Genomic DNA, 21,772 nt, shown 5'->3' with positions numbered 1-21,772 from the left:
TACAGGCGTGAGCCACCACGCCCGGCCTGAAATATTTTAAAATTGAAATTCCAGTGTATTAATAATGATTATGTACTTGGTCCCTCTTAGATTTATTTTTCTTTTGTACTGCTTTATGTTATTACCTGACGGCTGAATGTATTCTGTACGTGCATCCAGTAATCTTCAACTGGATCATAACAGTATATTGCCTTGGTCAGTCCACCGGCAACATAGATCAGGTTGTTTAGGGATACAGCTGTTATACACCTCTTGGCAATTGGGATAGCTGCACGAAGTAGCCAAGAATTGGTTTCTGGATCATAAGATTGAACCTAATAACATATAAAAATATATAATTAAAATTTCTAAACAAAAATGGAAATGTACTTAATGAAGAATCTACCAATACGTACAAACATTATTTAAAATAAAATCCTATTAATTCAGAGAATTAAGAGAGGTTAGCCTGATAGTAAAATGTCTGAATTATGAACATTCTCAAATAAAATGTAGATTTATTACTATCAAGCAGAATAGAGTACCAAACACACAGAGATTGTTTCTAGAATGAATGGCCACCAGGTTTGTCCACTAAAATTAACAGTCTAAATTTTTTTACAATTGTATTATGTAGGATAACTATGTCTCACATCTGAATATAACTTCTTAATGCTTTTAGGGAGTCCTTTCTTCAAAAGAAAACAAGTAAACCTCAATTCAGTCAGTATGCTCTGAATTATCACAAGTTCTGAAATAACAAATTCTAAATAAGTAACATTTGATCACATTATTTTAAACTGAATTTAGAAAAAGAATTAATAGATTGACAAAATTCAGTTAACATTGCTAAACCAGCTAGGCATTAGATGCTTTTTTCCAGAATAAACATTTCCTAACATGTCAGGATAGCACATATTCTTTCATCCCAGAAGTTTACTGAACCGGAGCAACTTTGAGCCATCCTCTACTTACACTATGGAGGTTTCCTTTCCTTTTCTTTTTTCTGAAAAATACTTCAAAAGTATGTAGAAAATGACCCAGTTGGAAGCAGCATATTTAGTTACTATGTCTTACCCTTTGCTAATTCACTTCTCAACTGTGTTTTGTATAAATAGTTTTTAGATTTTGTAGATGATAGCAAAGGTTCAGAACAATTTATTTAGTAGAAAATTTCTACACAGATAGTCTCATTTCAAAAAGATTGGATCACATTTGTTAGAGCAAATTGTTAGATATACTAGAGTCTCACTTTAGCAACCCAGAATTCAATGTTTTTCTCCAAAAGCATATAGTACCAGAAAATTTTTAGAAGACCCCTCACACTAAGTGACCTGGCTACCTACTTGATAAGCCTTCTGTATTTCCCTTCTTGTACTTATCATTGGTAATTTCTTTAAAAGTGCATGGCTTACCTTATCAGAACAAGTATTATCATCAGGTCCTCCACCAATCACAAACAGTTTGCCTACACAGCTAGTCACTGCAGGAGAACTCACTGCTTCCTTAAGGGGAGCAACTTCAGTCCATCGATTTGAAAAGGAATCATAACATTCTACGCTGCTAAGTCTGTTTTGCCCATCATAGCCACCAACAACGTATACCTATATGTAAAATACATGGAAAAATCTTAATTATCAAAAGCCTGAATTTTGAAGTAGTTGGTTAAAGAATTAAGGAATCTCTTCTCTTTAAAATGCCCTTGCTAAATAAATATAATTGCAATATATTTAGCTCAGAGTTTCTGAGCATTTTTAAAAATCATCATCCCCTACCACCATCACAATCCAAGGAGCCTTTTTAGGTATTTTCTTCCTAATAGTCTTCCCTCAATAAAATTGTAATACCACAGAGAAATTGTGTATCTATTTACCTTAATGTATGTATATCTGTGCTTTATACATGAAAGAGTACATGTTTTTTTTTCATCTTCTAAGAAACAATCTTTGCCCCCTTGGGGGTAATATTGCTCACACTGAGAATTGTACAATTTAGCTTAAATATGCACACTTATGGGTAATGAAATATTTGATTATTATAAAGTATTAGAGCTGTGAAACTAAAATATTAGGAAAGAATTACTAGACTATGAGAGTGCTGGTCAGGCCTTTCTTTTAGTCCGTACAATACCTAGAAAAGTACTTGACACGAAATGAACTTTAAAGTTCACAGAGCTTTTATGTACATTTTCTTTTCACAAACACGAGAAAGGTAGGGCAAATTAGAATCTTTATATGACAGGTGAACCAATCAGTAAGATATTTATTAAATGGCTTATATGCAAAAAATCCATGGTTTATATAGGGAACTTTCAACCTAACGAAGCTCTCCAGCAGCTTAACATCCACGTTTCTCTCTCTCTCTTTTTCATTTTTTGGAAATGGGTCTCATTCTGTTGCTCAGGCTGGAGTGCAATGGCATGATCACAGCTCACTACAGCCTCAACCTCCGAGGTTCAAGTAATCCTCTCACCTCAGCCTCCCAAGTATCTGAAACCACAGGTGTGTATCACCACGCCCTACTAATTTATTTTTAACAGAGACAGGGTCTCCCTCTGTTGCCCAGGCTGGTCTCTAACTCTTGGCCTCAAGCCATTCTCCCACCCTCAAGCCATCCTCCTGCCTCAGCCTCCCAAAGTGTTGGGATTACAGGCGTGAGCCATCACGCCCAGCTCACATTTCTCTTAATGGACTGTCATCATTAACTCTTCCCTCCATAGCTAATTAACTATTAAGTCCCACTGAGTCTTCTTCCACAGCATCTTTCACATCTACCCCTTCCTTTACGTTTCCTGCTGCCATCACCCACTTGAGGGTCCACAACATTTCATACCTCTCAGATAACCTCCTGGCCTCCACTCTTGTTCTCTCTAAACCACAGATGATTCTTCCTAAAATACTTTATCAATTCCTCTTAATATTTCAACAATGAATGTCTAAGGGTCAAGGCCGAATTTCATACCTTGTCCTTCAAATTTGTCCACAATTTATCTTTCTGTGTGCCCCCAAATTTCCACAGTACTCAATGCCACTTCTATCATGCATTTCTCACGTTATGTTAAAATAATCTGTTGGTGAGTTTGTGTCCCCAACACTACGCAGCTCAGACAGGTTAAGTAACTTACAAAAGACCACACAGCTATATGGAGTATGGAACCTGTGGCATGATGTGGCAATTAAGGGCACAGGCTTTGATCACCAGCTCTGTCATCCAATGTAAGGGCAATTTATCTACCCTTTTGGAGACTCAAATCTATTTCCTCAATTTTATAATTATTTTTTTTTTGAGACGGAGTTTCGCTCTTGTTGCCCAGGCTGGAGTGCAATGGCGTGATCTCAGCTCACTGCAATGTCTGCCTCCTGGCTTCAAGGGATTCTCCTGCCTCAGCCTCCTGAGTAGCTGGGATTACAGGTGCCCGCCACCATGCCCGGCTATATTTCCTCAATTTTAAAATGTAGACAATAATAGTATCTATCACATGGCATAATTTTGAGGATTAAACTTTAATACGTACTCCTACATATGTAAATCAAAATATAATACATGCCATGAGCATCAAGACAAAAGGCCTCTAGATTAAGAAAAGTCTGAGCTTTTGCCTCTGCTTTATCATTTTTTGTGTAATCTTGGGAAGTGACTTGATCTCTTTGGGGTTATTTATAAGATGACCAAGTTATATTAAATATTCTCCATTATTCCATCATCCCTTCCTACTCTAAGATTTTTTCTTTTTCTTTTTTTTTGACAGAGTCTCACTCTGTCACTGGGCTGGAGTGCAGCAGGCAGCTCACTGCAGCCTCTGCCTCTCAGGCTCAAGCGATTCTCCTGCCTCAGTCTCCCAAGTAGCTGGGATTACAGGTGTCCGCCACTATGCCCAGCTAATTTTTTGTATTTTTGTAGAGACAGGGTTTCACCATGTTGGCCAGGCTGGTCTTGAACTCCTGACCTTGTGATTTGCCTGCCTTGGCCTCCCAAAGTGCTGGGATTACAGGCGTGAGCCACCGCACCTGATAATTTTTTATTTTTTCTTGAGGATTGCAGCCTAAGACACACTTCTAAGTTACACTGGGGAGTGCTCCCCTAAGATTCTATATTCTAAACCATCCCAGGTTTCCTTAAACAGAGTATTTATAAATTTAAGTATGTTTTATAAGCTTGAATTAAATCTATATTGTAATTTTAGCAAAATGACTTCCATGAATTGAGTACTTGCTGTGTAAGATAGGAATGATTCCTTTTCTTTACTGATTTAGTGCTTCTAAGCTTTGGGTATCTTCAAATCAAGTATACTATTTTGTCAAATAAATTTGAGTTTACCAATACATAAATGGTTTTTGAGACATCAATACTTTTCATTTGCCTTTGTATCAGCATCTCCTTCCAACCCCTGCATTATTTTAGCCCCTCCTTTCCAGTAATATTTTGTCCTTCTTGAGGCACAGCCTCAAACACTATATATAATATAGTAGGTACTGACAAACCAAATGGTTTTAGAAAAGATTCTATTAATATTTTATTTCCAGTAAATCTGTCTCAAGGTCCTCATTATTTCATTGGCCTTGTAGACAGTAGCAGCACGCTAGATTCAGGTCGTTAGGAATTAACAGCTTTTAAACTCTGTTTTGAGCTGGGCATGGTGGCTCATGCCTGTAATCCCAGCACTTCGGGAGGCTGAAGCAAGAGGATGGCTTGAACCCAGGAGTTTGAAACCAGCCCAGGCAACAGGATAAAACATTATCTCCACAAAAAATACCAAAATTAGCTGGGTGTGATGGTGTGTGCCTGCAGTCTTAGCTACTAGGGAGGCGAGGTAGAAGGATCACTTGAGCCCAGGATGTTGAGGCTGCAGTGAGCCATGACTGTGCTGCTGCACTACAGCCTCAGCAACACAGCAAGACCCTATCTCAAAAAATAAAAATATATAAATTCTGTTTTGAGAAGCTCTAGTATTCTACGCAGCAGTCCCCAACCTTTTTGGCACCAGGGAGCAGTTTAATGGAAGACAATTTTTCCACAGGTCTGGGTGGGGGACTGGTGGGGGACTGGTGGGGGGTGGGATGGTTTGGGGATGTAACTGTTCCACCTCAGATCATCAGGCATTAGATTCTCATAAGCAGCCACAACCTAGATATCCCTCATATGTGCTGTCCATGCTCCTATGAGAATCTAATGTGCGCTGATCTGACAGGAGGTAGAGTTGAGGTGGTAAAGCTTGCTCAGTGGCTGCTCACCTACTGCTGTGCAATTAGATTCCTAACAGAATGCTGACTGCAGTGGCAAAATCTTGGCTCACTGCAAACTCCACCAGAAGCGATTCTTCTGCCTCAGCCTCCCGAGTAGCTGGGACTACAGGTGCGGGCCACCATGCCCAGCTAATTTGCGTATTTTTAGTAGACAGTGTTTCACGATGTTGGCCAGGATGGTCTCGATCTCTTGACCTCATGATCCACCTACCTTGGCCTCCCAAAGTGCTGGGATTACAGGTGTGAACCACCATACCTGGTCTAGTATAGAGGTTTTAAGAAACCCCTGTGGGGAAAGAGAGGAAGGAGGACTAGTAAGAGGCTGACCAAGAAGGGTTCCTGGTCACCATTTCTGTTTCAACTAGAGCTTTGTTTTTTCATTGGTGGTACTTAACTGTCTCCATAGGAAGGCCTATGAGACAGCAATCTTCTTAGAAAGGGGTGCTAGGAGATCAGTCAAAGACATATGCGAAAGCAAGTGCGCTGCTTTTAGTTGTTCATTAATTTGAGGTGGTTTTGGACGAGCAGATGGAGATGGGGGCAGGGAGAAGCTAAAGACTCCAAGGTAATCCTTGGTACAACTGCTGTATTTTCATCTGTTATGTAATAAATTTTTGTATTAGATATGACTTTTTAAAATAGAGTATACAGGTTGAACTTTCCAAATCTTAAAAAATCTGAAATCCAAAATGTTCCAAATCTGAAACTTTATGAGTGATGACATTAATGCTCAAAGGAAATGCTCATTGGAACATTTCAGATCTTGGATTTTTTGATTTGGGATGCTCAATGAATATGATGAAAATATTCCAAAATATGAAAAAAATCCAAAATATTTGGCCCAGGGCAGTGGCTTATGCCTGTAATCCCAGCACTTTGGGAGGCTGAGGCAGGCAGATCACTTGAGCCCAGGAGTTCAACACCAGCCTGGGCAATATGGAGAAACCCCATCTCTACAAATAATACAAAATTAGCCAGGCATTGTGGTGTACACCTGTGGCCTTGGCTACTTGGGTGGCTGACGTAGAAGGGATAGTTTGGGTCCAGGAGGTCAAGGCTGTAGTGAGCAGTGATGGCACCACTGTACTCCAGCCTGGGCAACAGAGTGAGAACCTGTCTAAAAATAAAAGAAAAAAAAATATCAAAAATCAGAAACACTTCTGGTCCCAAGCATTTTGGAAACTCCACCTGTAGTTGCTTTTAAAAAGTTTGGAAACTGGCTAGGTGCGGTGGCTCATACCTATAATCCCAGCCCTCTGGGAGGCCGAGGTGGGAGGATCACTTGAGCTCAGGAGTTGGAGACCAGCCTGGCCAACATGGCAAAATCCTGTCTCTACTAAAAATACAAAAATTAGCCAGGTGTGGTGGCGAACACCTGTAATCCCAGCTACTCAGGTGTCTGAGGCAGGAGAATCACTTGCACTGGGGAGGCAGAAGTTGCAGCGAGCTAGATAATGCCACTGTACTCCAGCTTGGGCAATAGAGTAAGAGACCTTGACTCAAAAAAAAAAAAAAAAAAAAAAAAAAAGTTTGATTCTCAGGTTCCTACAGACAGTAGATGGTTCAGAACCCAAATAATGTATTGTTTATAATAATCATCAGCTGCAGTCAAAAATAGGTTTTCTTTAAAAATGTGAGTTTTTTAATTTTTATTTTTATTGAGATGGAGTCTCGCTCTGTTGCCAGGCTGGAGTGCAGTGGTGCCATCTCGGCTCACTGCAACCTCTGCCTCCCGGGTTCAAGCGATTCTCCTGCCTCAGCCTCCTGAGTAGCTGGGACTACAGGCGCCCGCCACCAACCCCAGCTTATTTTTTGTATTTTTAGTAGAGATGGGGTTTCACCACATTGGCCAGGATGGTCTCGATCTCCTGACCTCATGATCCGCCCGCCTCAGCCTCCCAAAGTGCTGGGATTACAGGCGTGAGCCACCGTGCCTGGCCTGTTAGTGAGTTTATCTTAATATATATTTAAAATAAAAAAGATAAAATACATGACTTTGGACAAATATATCTCTGCCTGACTGGCAAAGTTAGTAAAAAGAAAACAAACTGCCTGGGTTAGACATTGGCCTGTCTGTATTTGATGTAACTCCTTTATTTTCCAATGCTTCTTAGGCATTTGGACTCCAGTGATGCATGAGAAGAGAAATGTGCTACACTGCCATGAATTCCAAATTAGGAGAACAAAATATCCATTCAAAAGTACAGTGTCATATTGTTTATATCTTTGGTTTATCTATTGAGGTTAGAAATGGAAGGAAATACAATTTGAATCCAAAATACCCAGAGGGTGAGTAAAATGAAAGATTCAGCTGTGGTATTTACTTTGGAAAGGTACCAGCAATAGTAATAAAAAGTGGTTTCTCTTACTTTACCAAGGAGGACAGCCATTTTGTGACGCCATCTGCCTTTATTGAGAGAGGCAACTCTGATCCAAATATTTAACTGTGAGTTATAAATCCAGACATCACGGCTGTTGATTCTTCCACCTTTAAATGCAAAACAATGCACACACAATAATTTATCATGATATAGCTGTCACCAAGAGATCTGTGCCACCAAGGCATAGGTAAAGAAAACATGGAATTCATTCATCTAATTCAAGAATTTGAGAATTCAGCTCAATAAATAAAGACCTCTTGAAATTTAATGGAAATAGTTCTACAGAGCAAATTTAAACTTTACCAATTGTTATCTTGATAAGTGATAATTATAGATCCAAAATAATTAAATACAGGATGTGAATTTTACAAACATAAAAGATTGTTAATTTAAGAGTAAGACATCAGAAGCATGCAAATAATGGTATTATTCTAAAGGTTTTTTTTTTAAATTCACCCATTTTTCAAAAAGCATACTATTGTAAAAAATAAAGTATGTATTGTTATACTTCTCAGTGTGGATAATATATATAATAATCTGCAAAGTTGGTGAAATTATTTTACCAATTAACAGACTTCCCATCATAGATACCATAGTTGTACTTTGTACAAGTCTGTCATTTTATTTTCTAATTTTAAAGGTAACATATCACATATCATAAAGAAGTTCAAGTTAAGAATTTTAAAGCAAATCTTATTTCATAAACTTTGCGGAGAATTTCAGAAAACATAGGTGAATTAGAAATGCTTAATTCTATGAGTACTTCTGACTTGCAAAGAGGTAAAGTTTAAAAAATTACAGCATATTCTACATGCATTTGAAAGCATTTAAAATATGACATGATTAAAGGTATTTTCTGGTGGATTTTTGGTAAATCATTCCATGTCATCTTGTACCTGTGTTTTTTTTGTTGTTGCTTTTTGTTTGTTTTTTGTTTTTGAGGCAGAGTCTCGCTTTGTCACCAGGCTGGAGTGCAGTGGCGCGATCTTGGCTTACTGCAATCTCCGCCTCCCGAGTTCAAGTGATTCTCCTGCCTCAGCCTCCCGAGTAGCTGGGACTACAGTTGCCCACCACCACACCTGGCTAATTTTTGTATTTTTTAGTAGAGATGGGGTTTCACCATGTTGGCCAGGATGGTCTCGATCTCCTGACCCGGTGATCTGCTTGCCTCGGCCTCCCAAAGTGCTGGGATTACAGGCGTGAGCCACCGCGCCTGGCCTTGTACCTGTTTTTAAGAGCAAAAAGTCATTCTTGGTTTTATTTGTTGTAAACTGATCTTCCTAAAGTGGGAGTATTCAGATTTCACTATTTTAAGACACTGTTGATGTTTAAAATAATGAAGCTGTGTCCAAATTAAAAGTAGCTACTGTAACAATTCTATATTTACCTGAAACAAGAATGTCATTCCTTAGAGCACAGACTGCATACTCTGATTTGGTAAATTCTGGAAGCTTAGCCAAAGACTTCCATTCTCCTGTTACAGGATCGTAGCACTCAGTGTATGGAAGATTAAATCCTCCAACTCGCTCACATCCTCCAACGACAACTATCACCTCAGAATAGCCAGTGGACCTAAAATAATAATATTAGCGTACATAAATAATATAATAATATTACATTAGAATATACTCCAGATTTTTTCTTAAAACTCTAAAAACAAACCACGCACTATTATAAACAGTTAAGTTTCTTCTCTGTGCATGTGCCAAATGGTACAGGCTGGAAATTACTTACTTTGAGAACCTTTACAGGGGAGCTAGTGACATCATTATTCCACAGAAAATTTCTGTTGGCATTTTTTTCTATTGGTTTTGACCTGAAAATTGTAAAAAAGTCCAAAGATCCTATCTAACCCAACCAGAATCGTGGGAATATTAAGGATGACTTTCAAATGCAGTTTTGCAGTGATTCAGATATGCATAACCAATGCATTTTTTTCTAACTGTAGGAAAATGGTGCTTTTTCATCAGCTTGCTAGTTCTAAAAAACTAATTCATAGTATAATCCAAGCACCCTTTAAAGGAATATGTTTATGTACTTGTTCAGAAATTAATTTTTAAAATACAAAGTCAAGTAAATTAAGGTAATACAACTCAAAATGTTGGGCAATCACTAAAAAGGCTAACAGAGTTTATAACAAGAATGTTAAAGGAGAAAAGCAAGATGAAAAATTGTACATTAGCCATGTTCAATACTATCTAAAAAATGTATCTGGAAAGAATATACCAAAATGCTAAAGACAGTTGTCTCTGAATTGTGTGGCTCCCCCCATTTCTATCATTACAAATTTCCAACCAATAATGAGCCTGAGCTATTTTTAGAATGCAAAAAACAGCATTTAACACCACTAAAAGAATTCTAATGTTTATGTTAATCACTGGCTTCTCTCATTTTTTAGATTTAAAATAGAGACAGGAATAACCAAAAGCTTATCCACAATTTTTTGTTCATAAGATTCAATTGATAGTTTAGGAATTTTAAAATTCTTTAGCTTTTATATTTTTCGCAAATATAATCTAAATGAAAATGTTTTATAGTTACATTTTATGGTTGCTACAAGTTAAGTGTCACAAAGAAAAATGCCAACAATCCTTCTTCTCTTACTTAAATATAGAGGGAAAAAAAAAACCCCACATCAGGACACTGATTTGTAATTTTAGTCAGTGTGCTGTTACACAATTACAGTAGGAAAAAACAAGCAATATTGGCGTGTCTCTTTTAACAGAGCTATTCTAGCTACATTTACTCAGACCTATGTCAACTAACCAAATCATGTACCTATTCTATGCCAGGCATACTTTTTCCATTATAAAATCAGAAATAAATATGGGAGAAAAGAACTTTCTCCATACATGCAACCAAAAGTACTTTTAGGAATCCAGGAAATTATATAACCTTTACCTAGTATTTAGTAAAACATTAACAGAAGGACCTAAATATTATCAGTAATATTTACTATTTTCCAAGTAATTCCAAAATAAAAGTATTAAAAATAAAGACAGCACAGAACCAGATACTTTAGTAGTATAACTACTGACTTATCTATCATTCTTTCCATATAAGTATTTCCTAAAACACACTTAAAATCTAAGACAAATCCTCAAAAAAGGTGATATTCCTCAAAGTCTTATTTATTAATCAATCAAAACAAACACTGCTAGTTACTGAAGTTAAATCACTTCTGTCTTAATATAAAATCCAGAGTAATGATTATATATCATAGGATTTTGTTTTATCCTTTCCTTATTGTACATTACTTGGTTTATACTTTCCCTCTGCTTAAACTTGCTTGCCTTTTTCAAGACTTCTTAGCCCAATAAACATATGTTATCTGTTTTTGTACTTTGGAACAGAAAGAGAAAACAGCATGAGAAGCTAATTGCTAAAACATTTAGTAGCAATAAATAAAGGGTAACTTCAATGTCTGCTAGAATGTGTGTCTATCTGAAAGGATTAGCAAGCTAGTAGTTTTGCCTGTATTAAATATCCTATTTGCAACCAAATGGCTTTTAGCTTAATTAGATATATCTGATGTTCTCATCAAAGACTGTTAACCCAATAAAAGCATTATTTCTTGAGCTTGGAGAAATACTTATCTCAGGCAGGGAGCTAATGGCCTTAAAGGAAATAGGTTACTCCAGCTGATAATGGCAAGTAAAACAAAATGGCAGGAAAGATGATAGTATAGCATAAATAAAATTCTGGACACCCATGTAATCTATTTCTAGAGTGAATGTCATGTCACTCTATTTCGTTAATTCTTTTTTTTTTCCAAATAGAGACAAGGTCTTACTCTATTGCCAAGGCTGGAGTGCAGTGGCGAGATTGTGGCTCACTGCAACTCCAACTCCTGGCTGAAGTGAGCCTCTCGCCTCAGCCTCCCACGTAGTTGGGACTATAAGCACATGCCACCACATCTAGTGAATTTACTTTTTTTTTTTTTTTTTGTAGAGACAGGGTCTCACAATGTTGCCCAGGCTGGTCTCAAGCTCATGCCTTCAAGCCATTCTCCTGCCTTGGATTCCCAAAGCACGAAGATTACAGAATGAGTCACCGTGCCTAGCTTCATTAATTCTTTAAAGTAAAAAATCCAGGCTGGGCGCAGTGGCTCATACCTGTAATCCCGGCACTTTGGGAGGCCAAGGTGGGTGGATCATGAGGTCAAGAGATCGAGACCATCCTGGCCAACCTGGAGAAACCCCATTTCTACTAAAAATACAAAAATTAGCTGAGTGTGGTGGCATGCGCCTGTAGTCCCAGCTACTCGGGAGGCTGAGGCAGGAGGATTTCTTGAACCCAGGAGGAGGAGGTTGCCGTGAGTCGAGATCGTGCCACTGCACTCCAGCCTGGTGACAGAGCGAGACTCCGTCTCACAAAAAAAAAAAAAAAAAAAAGAAATCTGATTTTTTGCTATGACACAATAACAGATATTTGTTACTTTAGGATTAATTCTCTCCACTTGCTTCTAGGAAAGTGTGATGACCAAATTATCCTTTTTACAATGGTAATACATCTAAAAAAAATCTTTTATCATTAATTTGAGAAAATATCAAATTAAAAGTTCATGTTCTTTGATTTACGTGAAAGATAAAACAATCATAAATCCACAGGATAGGGCCGGGCGTGGTGGCTCACGCCTGTAATCCCAGCACTTTGGGAGGCCCAGGCGGACAGATCATGAGGTCAAGAGTTCAAGACCAGCCTGGCCAACATGGTGAAACCCCCGTCTCTACTAAGAATACAAAAATTAGCCAGGTGTGGTGATGGGCACCTGTTATCCCAGCTACTCTGGAGGCTGAGGCAGAAGTGCTTGAACCCGGGAGGCGGAAGGTACAGTGAGCCAAGATTGTGCCACTGCACTCCAGCCTGGGTGACAGAGCAAGACTCCGTCTCGGGGGGGAAAAAAAATCCACAGGATATTCTAAACCACATTTAAAAATGTAATAAATAATTATTGGATTCAGTTTAAATATCTTGAAAGGTGAAATAGAGGAATTGCTGGCTGAAATAACTGAACTACTTGTAATTAATGCCAAATATGCTAGACATGTGGAGCGCCCAAAAGAAAAGGGTTGAAAAGTGATCCTGGCTAATAAAAATATCTGAATATATATTTTTAAAATATATACAATAGGAAAGGAAATGTTTCCATGTAGTATGAAATTGGGAAGGAGAAGGGAGAGATATTAGTGATATAGTCTGTTCACCATTCTAAAACCCAGAAATACCTGAAAATCAAACCATCAAATCAAAATAATGAACTAAAATAGAGAGACTTTAAGCCTTAAAGAGACAGAATGGTTCTCTAGTCTGTGAGATATGACAGTCACCAAACTCAATGTACTAATTTATCTAAAAGAAACTATGTATCAAAAAAGGGGATTGGTCAGCTATAGAAGCAATAAGTAAATGAATAAAGAAATGAATCAAAGAGATGATAATCACCGAGGCAAACATTTGCTGTGCCCATTCAGGTTATTATCTAAGGGAGAGACAATCTAAGCTAAGCTACCTTGAATAGTATTGGTTTTTTGGCAAGAATATTTTGATGGTGGGTGAGACTTCCTCAAGCTATACTAGCTGAGAGGATTTCATTTCTAAAGGTCTACTAACTCTGTTTGAATTCCTTGCTTGCCAAATGACCTTTGAAAACTTTGGCTTCCCATGTAGTGACTTGTCCATAGTTAGAGAATATTACTGGGCAGGTTGACTTAAAATAGGTAGCCTCCTTGTTAATTCCATTTCTTTTTGCAAACAGATATATACAGACTAGGAGATGAGTTAATTGGTCTGTTATATTTAATGTTAAATCTGCCTCTAATAGTCTGATCTATTCTTACTGTATAAAAAGAAAAAGTTCCTGAGCCTACAGGTGCTGGTTAATTCCATTTCTTATGGCAAACAGATACATACAGACTAGATGAGTAATTGGTCTGTCATACTTAATGTTAAATCTGCCTCTAATAGTCTGATCTATTCTTACTGTATAAAAAGAAAAGTTCCTGAGCCTAGAGGAATCACTGGATCATGGTGAATTCACCAATATAAATGACCCCATTAGACATTTATACCAGCCATAAGCCTTAGGACTTCTTTTTTTTTTTTTTTTTGAGATGGAGTCTCGCTCTGTCACGCAGGCTGGAGTGCAGTGGCACGATCTTGGCTCACTGCAAGCTCCGCCTCCCAGGCTCACACCATTCTCCTGCCTCAGCCTCCCAAGTAGCTGGGACTACAGGAGCCCACCACCACACCTGGCTAATTGCTTTTGTATTTTTAGTAGAGACAGGGTTTCACTGTGTTAGCCTCCTAACACGTGGTTTCGATCTCCTGACCTCGTGATCCGCCCACCTCGGCCTCCCAAAGTGCTGGGATTACAGGCGTGAGCCACCGCTCCCGGCCAGAGCTTTTAAACTTGGTGAGGACACAGTATCAATTTGTGTGGTAAGGCTTTCCACCTGAAACGGCAATAGGTAGGACTGCTTCTATATGAAAATGGCTGTATTGATCAAAAGACTCAAAATGCCAACTTTTTGAAATTGGCAATTATCTAAGAATTTATCATCAGAAACTAATCATAGACATGCTTAAATATGTAGCCACCAAAGATGCTCATCTTACTTAATGGTAAAAAATTAAAAACAAATGTTGGGATGGGTGGGTTATAGAATATTCATGTTATGGAAAGACACTTACCATATACTAACTGGTAAAAACAAGACTATGAAATAGATTACAACCTTGTAAATGAAATAATAAATTCATACAGAAAAAAAGAGAGAATACTTTGGTAGGCTAAAACGGGGAGGATCACTTGAGCCCAGGGGTTTGAGACCAGCCTAAGCAACATAGTGAGATCCTGTCTCTATAAAAAATAAAAAAATTTGTCAGGCATCGTGGTGTGCTTATAGTCCCAGCTACTCAGGAGGCTGAGGTGGGAAAATCCCTTGAGCCAGGGAGGTCTTAAGCTGCAACGAGCCATGATCGCGCCACTGCACTCCAGCCTGGGTGACAGAGGGAGACATTGTCTCAAAAAAAAAAAAAAAGAAAAGAAAAACGCCAAAGGTTTACAATGTTACCTCTTCGAGCTGAAAATTTGGGTAACATTTTTTGCTTCTCCCATTCTCTAAACTTTCTCCAATTAACATATTGCTCCTTTCCCACCCTGCCGCAAGTTAAGAAAGAACAAAAGAAAAAAACCACCACCACCACCTTACTATTAACGGTTACTATTGGGCATCTGCTCAACCTAGCACAGGACGGGATTTTCAGTCATCACATTTCTGCTACGTGATTCTGCTCCCATGACCATAGGTAAATATCCACAAAATGTTGTCTGGCTACATCAGAGATTATGTCTCCCCAAGAGAAGGAGAGATTCATTCTCTCTGACTGACTGAACTTGTAATATGTCAACCCCAAACCGATGTGTGGCCATATTCTGCCAGACTAATGGGAGGGAATGATTCAGACATGCAGAGAAAAGCAGAGGCAAGAGGTAGAGAGAAGGCACAGCTTGGTTTCTGATAGCTTTTTAGTAGCCTGTTCCAGTCTTCCTTGAGGTCTTATTGAATTTTTGCTCTTAGGTCCTACAAGACACTGATTCTTGTATCCTTTTCTTCCTTGAGACGGAGTCTCACTCTGTTGCCCAAGCTGGAATGCAGTGACACAATCTTGCAATCTCTGCCTCCTCCCGGGTTCAAGCCATTCTCTTGCCTCAGTCTCTGCAGCAGCTGGGATTATAGGCATGCACCACCATGCCCAGCTAATTTCTGTATTTTTAATAGAGACGGGGTTTCACCATATTGGCCAGGCTGGTCTCGAACTCCTGACCTCAAGTGATCCACCCATCTCGGCCTCCCAAATTGCTGGGATTACAGGTAGGTGTGAGCCACTGTGCCCAGCCTCTTGTATCCTTTTAATAAATTTCCCTTTTATGCTTGAGCTGGTGAGTTTGTTTCTATTTGCAATCAGAATTTGGATACATTAGAGTTCAATGGATTGCAGAAAAAAACCAACAACCTACAAATGGCTTTCAAACTCAGGAAAAGATGCTCAATCATCCACACCAAAAAAGTAAATGCACACTTTGGGAGACCAAGGTGGGAGGATCACTTGAGCCCAGGAGTTTGAGACCAGCATGGGCAACAAAGTGAGACTCTATCTCTACAAAAAATAAATAATAATTAGCAGGGCATGGTGACCCACGCCTGTAGTTCCAGCTACTCGAGAGGCTGAGGCAGGAGGTTTGCTGGAGTCTGTGAGATTGAGGCTGCAGTGAGCTACGACTGTGTCACTGTACTCCAGCTTGGGCGACCAGGGCGAGAACCTGAAAAAAAAAAAATGGGAGGAAGGAAGGAAATGTAAATGAAAATTATAAGATACCACTTTCACTTTGCAGAGTAGCAAAGATTTACAAAAACTAAAGTAAAGAAATTATATTGGCAAAGGAGTGCAGAAATAGGCACTTTCATATTTTTGTTGAAGTATAAATTGAAAGGCAATTTTTATAATATCTGTAAAGATTTAAAATGCACATATCCTAAGACTGATCAAGTCTGCTTCTAGTAATTCAAACTATAAATTAACAGTGTATGTATGCAAAGACAATGTACAAGAATATTCACTAAGTATCATTTGCAATGGCAAAAAAATGAATTAGAAACAACCTAAATATCCATAAAGAGATTGATTAAATAAAATAAATTATGGTATATCCATAAATAGGATACCATATAGCTCCTTCAAAAGAACAAGTTTGAAATGTTCTATAATAGTAATAATAATGAGATCTATGTGTGATGATATAGAACAGTTTCCAAGATACTATTAAGTGGCAAATGCAAGGTGCAGAACTGTGAGTGCTGTACCCTACTATCTGCATAAAAGAAGTAGGGAGGCATTCATATACAACTATGCAAAGAATATTTCTGCTTTTTTTTTTTTTTTTTTGAGACAGAGTCTCGCTCTGTCATCCAGGCTAGAGTGCAATGGTGCGATCTCAGCTCACTGCAACCTCTGAGTCCTGGGTTCAAGCGATTCTCCAGCCTCAGCCTCCCAAGTAGCTGGGATTACAGGTGTCCACCACCACACCCAGCTAATTTTTGTATTTTTAGTAGAGACGAGGTTTCACCATGTTGGTCAGGCTGGTCTTGAACTCCTGACCTCAGGTGATCCACCCGCCTCGGCCTCCCAAAGTGCTAGGATTACAGGTGTGAGCCACCATGCCCAGCTATACAAAGAATACTTCTAAAAGAGGTTCAAAAAACTAGTAATAAAGGTGTCCTTTGAAAGCAGAATCAATGGTTCTCTGAAGGGTTAAGAAGAGGGAGATTTACAATGTATACTCTTTACGTAAAAATATTTGAGTTCAAAACAATGAATTAACATACATATATAAATGGTAGGCTACTCATTCTATAATATAGGAGAATAGCATTCTTCAGTGGGATTGGAATAGGAATTCAGAACACTAACTTCTAGCCCTGGCTCTGGTTCTAACTAGCTTTGTGACTAGGAGCAAGTGAGTTAACTGTGCCTCAGTTTTATCACCTGTAAAATATGGAATAAAGGGATTTATTAAATAATCACAAACAACATTTCTTAAGGAAAAACATATTTAGAACTCCCTTGGTCTTCCCATTTGTTTTCAACAGAACTTGAGGCTTGCCCTCATTACGGCCATTAGATTCCTATATTCACTGTTTAGTAACTGATTATCAGGTAAGAGATAGCAGAAAGAAGAGACAAGTACTTAATGGCTGATTCCAACCTCAAAATGATGAACTTATTAAGTCTTAGCTATGTCTGTTGCTCAGTGGAGTCTGGCAAAGGGCATCAATTTTTTTCACAGACATGAACAACTTGCCATGTATGGTCAATATATCAGAAGACACTTGCCCAGTTTAGTGCCATCCATGTTTCCTCTTGGGAACCTCATTCTGTAGGCAGCCCAGGCCTACCAAAATGAAAAATTAGCATCTATCAGGGGAAATGACTCTTTCCAGGGAATCGTTATGGTAGGTGCTAAGGATGTGGATCAGGACAGGATGCAAAAGCAGCAGTATCAGAACCACACTACCAAGCAATCATGAGTTTAAAAGTTTGATATTTAGGCTGGTATGGGAAACATGGAAATCAGTATTTGGAGTAAAGCAGGGGCAAGAAATGGAAATTAGGTGTACTAGAGATCAGAATCAGATTGTTAAACAATAGTCAGGAATGTGAAACATCAGTCAGGGACCACAGAGTAAATATCAGTTTATTCATGAATTAGGATGAGGTTGGGGCAGAGAGGCCCATCACAAGCAGAAAAGTAAGTTACTTTTCTCCAGATGAAAAGGGTTGAAGCCTAGCACTTAGCATACTGAGATGGCACATAAAGGTAACTCAAATATTTATCAGATGAAATTTAAGACCTGTTTAAGTTAGCTATCATATTAATTCTCTACAGAGTTCAAAAGTATTTCTGAGCCCAAACATGCATCTAAGTATTAATATGAACTTTTTCTACCTCAAATGTTTTCCATACTAATATTAAACTTTTGACCTAGAAACAAGTTTCAAAATTATGTTGGGGAGTCAGGAAGAGGGCCGAAGGAAGAAAGGAGGAAAGAGAGGAAATTATGAATGCTAAGGGCAGTTTGGCGTGGTGGCTCATGCCTGTAATCCTAGCACTTTGGGAAGCCAAGGTGGGAGGATCTCTCAAGCCCAGGAGTTCAGGACAAGCCCGAGCAACATGGGGAAACCCCATTTCTACAAAAAATAAGCCAGGGATGGTGATGCACACCTGTAGTCCCAGCTACTTGGGAGGCTGAGGTGGGAGAATCACCTGAGCCTAGGAAGTGGAGGCTGCAGTGAGCCATGATGGCACCACTACACACCAGTCTGAGTAACAGAGTGAGACCCTGGCTCAGAAAAAAAAAAAAAAAAAATGATGCTAAGGGCACTCTGAATAAAGGCAGAGGATGTAGTGCAGTTATATAGTATCAGCATTTTTGCAGAATGTCTATTTTTAAAATTTTAATTAATAATAATTTTTTTTTGAAATGGAGTCTCTCTCTGGAGTACAGTGGCGCAATCTCGGCTCACTGCAGTCTCCGCCACCCAGGTTCAAGTGATTCCCTTGCCTCAGCCTCCTCAGCCTCCAGAGTAGATGGGACTACAGGCATGCTCCACCATGCCCGCTAATTTTTTGTATTTTAGTAGAGATGGGGTTTCACCATGTTGGCCAGGATGGTCTCAATCTCCTGACCTCGTGATCTGCCCGCCTCGGCCTCCCAAAGTGCTGGGATTACAGGTGTGAGACGCTGCACCTGGCCAGTAGAATTTTTTTGAGTCAGGGTATTGCTCTGCCACCCAGGCTGGAATGCAGTGGTCTGCTCATGGCTCGCTGTAACCCCAAACTCTAGGCTCAAGTGATCCTCTTGCCTCAACCTCCCAAGTAGCTGGGACTACAGGTACATGCTACAATGCCTAGCTAATTTTTTCTTTTTTTTCTGTAGGAACAGGGTGTCATTATGTTGCCCAGACTGGTCTTGAACTCCTGGGCTCAAGCAACCCCCATGCCTCAGCCTCCCAAAGTGCTTGATTACAGGTGTGAGCCACTGCACCTGGCCTACAACCATTGTTTCTAAGCTTTACTCCTTCTGTGATTAGTCTCTACTGTTTTTTCCACACACCTAAGGGTTTACAACCGGCAGGGCAGATTATCAAAGCTTTCGTGCTCTTAAATTGGCCTATGTCCTCTTTCTGGGAAACTACCACCACACTGTTTTTAATATAATGCATTTTCGGGATTTCTCTGTCATTGAAGAGACAAGTGGGTATATAGGGAGAATTTCTATTATGGGTTGAGCTCTGGACAATACTTGGCACAGAATAGATACTAAAGGAACACTGGCTGATATAGAGGTATAACTTAACTGTACATTGGAGGGATTAGACTGCCACCACCCTAAACCAGAGTTAATCTCTGCATCACTAATGGTGGGACACCCAGATATGCTGTGACTCCTAATATGATGCAATATATTATACACATTACATAGGATTAATTCTAGCTATAAATATTTAACTTATATTCACCTAACTGAAGCTCACAGAACCAACTTCCAGTTTCCAGGAAACACAGCTAAATGATGCCATAAGGAAGCAATGAGACTGATCCAAAAGGTAGAATATTTTTCTGGACAACTTCCCCATTGACAAGTCAGAATCATAAAAAAGAAACTGTTTTGAAGTAAAAGAGATTTCACAGAAATAACCTGATGTAATGAGTAATCCTAGCTTGGATCCAGGTTTATTAAAGAACAGTTTGGAAGACTGGGGGAGTCTGAATACAGATTGCGTATTAGATAATATGAATTATTATTATTAAGTTTAAATGTGCTAATGTTATTTTGCCTGTTATTTTAAAAAGATGCACAGTCAAGTAAAAAACATATATAAAAATTTAAAAAGAAATATATACATGCAATAAAAAATAAGATATATAAAATTTGAAAAAGAAATATAAATGAATGAATGAAAGAGAAAAGTCTGGGCTGGTTTGGTAGTCAACAGCATGCATGGTAATTAAAACCATGAAAATAGATAAGATAAGGTCACCTAGGCAAGTACATAAGGGAAGACAAAGAGATGTGAATCAGGCAGATAATATTTCAGACTAGATGTAGGAGTAAGAACCATTAAATTGAAAAAGAGCAACTGGAGAAATAGGAGGACCATGAGGAGAATGGCATTCCAGAAGCCAATGGAGGTATTTCAAGATGGATAGGGCAATTAATAATATCAAATTCGAAAGAGCTCAAGCTGGATAAAGACTGAAAAGAGGCTAGCAAATAACAAATAGAAGGTCAGTGATGACCTGATTGAGAGAAGTTTCAGTAGAGTGACTGGAGCAGAAGTCAGAGGAATGAACTGCTGTCAAAGAAGTGGAGACATCACTCCTCTTTCAAAGAAGTTTGGAGTTTCTCAGAAAGATGAGAACCTGTACAAATAATACACATTGTTCAGATAATGAAATTCCTAGTGATTAATGCCAACAGGTTGTGGCAATCAGGAGACTGGAGAGATCACTGGGTGAAACAGGAGGATTTATTTAGGCGGCCACGAACTCAGCAGATCAACATCCAAAGTCCAGCTGGAGCTATAATAACATTATCTGCAAAACCAGGCAAAGGCCCCCAAAAAATGGGTTCCAAAAGCAACTATCAGAAAAACAAGTTCTTAGTCTCCCCCTAAAATTCTCTCCCCATACCATCATTCTTTGTTCTGCTCTCATAACTAGTTTTTTAACTATTTTTACAAGTTTGCAAAGGTTTTATAAGTTCCTGTTTTTCTCTCTAACACAGCAAAGTCACAAAACATGCCTAAATTGCAAAAACCTGTCACAGTATAATTAACTGCCTTTGTTTTGCTTCTGCAAGCCTGGTTTCCCTGCCCTGCAAATTTTGCGCCACTGGCTAGCCACTCCACTTCAGCAGCATAAATAAAAGTCAAGCCCTGTCTTTGTTCATTGCTCAGCCTTTAGATGTTAATCCACTAAGTTGACGGCCACCTAAATAAAATCCTCCTGTTTCACCCAGTGGTCTCTCTGGTCTCCTAATTCCCACAGCAAACATGCAGTAACAGATAAGTGAAAGATAAATGTAAGGGACAGAAGGTGATAGCAGAGTTATAAAATAAAGGATTCCTCATGTAATGCCCACATAAAATAAATATCTGCTATCATATTTTTAAGAGTCTGCAAATTCAACAGAACTATAGTTTGGTTTTTATACCTGTCTCTTAAAGAAAGGTGATACTGCAATTTATAAATAGATGTTTCACTGTGGAAATAGATTCGTTCCCTTAAAAATTGGATATAAAATACATTTTTGGAAATCAAATAATTAAGTAAGTTAGGAAAAGTATCTCTTCAAAGGAGTGATGGCACCCTTAGGCTGCAATCTGATTGCATTCAAATTATGTCTTTATAAATATTAGTAATCAATGTCTTATTTTGATTTTACAACATATAACCCTTGGTTCCTACTCTAATCCTATGAGATATGCAGGCTGAGTATTATTAGCCCCATCTGACCTCAGATCATTCAGCCTGCTACAGGGGTATTTGTCTTGGAAAAAGGAGTGATTTTCCCTTTAGAGGGATACTGTGTGTTCATGAAA

At 38.7% G+C, this 21,772-nt stretch overlaps 1 protein-coding gene across 5 annotated transcripts in view; it reads right to left on the bottom strand.

Moving 5' to 3' along the window:
- The window catches only part of KLHL24 (kelch like family member 24), a 50,834-nt gene that overhangs the window by 11,864 nt on the left and 17,198 nt on the right, over positions 1-21,772 (bottom strand). For all 5 annotated transcript variants that reach the window (XM_054479986.2, XM_054479984.2, XM_063662463.1 and 2 more), the window contains 4 exons: positions 8,991-9,175; positions 7,592-7,710; positions 1,395-1,583; positions 126-314 (listed from right to left, as the gene is read on the bottom strand). In XM_054479986.2, the coding sequence (XP_054335961.1) occupies positions 126-314; positions 1,395-1,583; positions 7,592-7,710; positions 8,991-9,175 (682 nt within the window). The remainder of the gene's footprint in view (positions 1-125; positions 315-1,394; positions 1,584-7,591; positions 7,711-8,990; positions 9,176-21,772) is intronic.

Source organism: Pongo pygmaeus, chromosome 2 (genome assembly GCF_028885625.2).
Source record: "Pongo pygmaeus isolate AG05252 chromosome 2, NHGRI_mPonPyg2-v2.0_pri, whole genome shotgun sequence".
NCBI lineage: Eukaryota > Metazoa > Chordata > Mammalia > Primates > Hominidae > Pongo > Pongo pygmaeus.
This window is presented reverse-complemented; position numbering and strand designations above follow the sequence as displayed.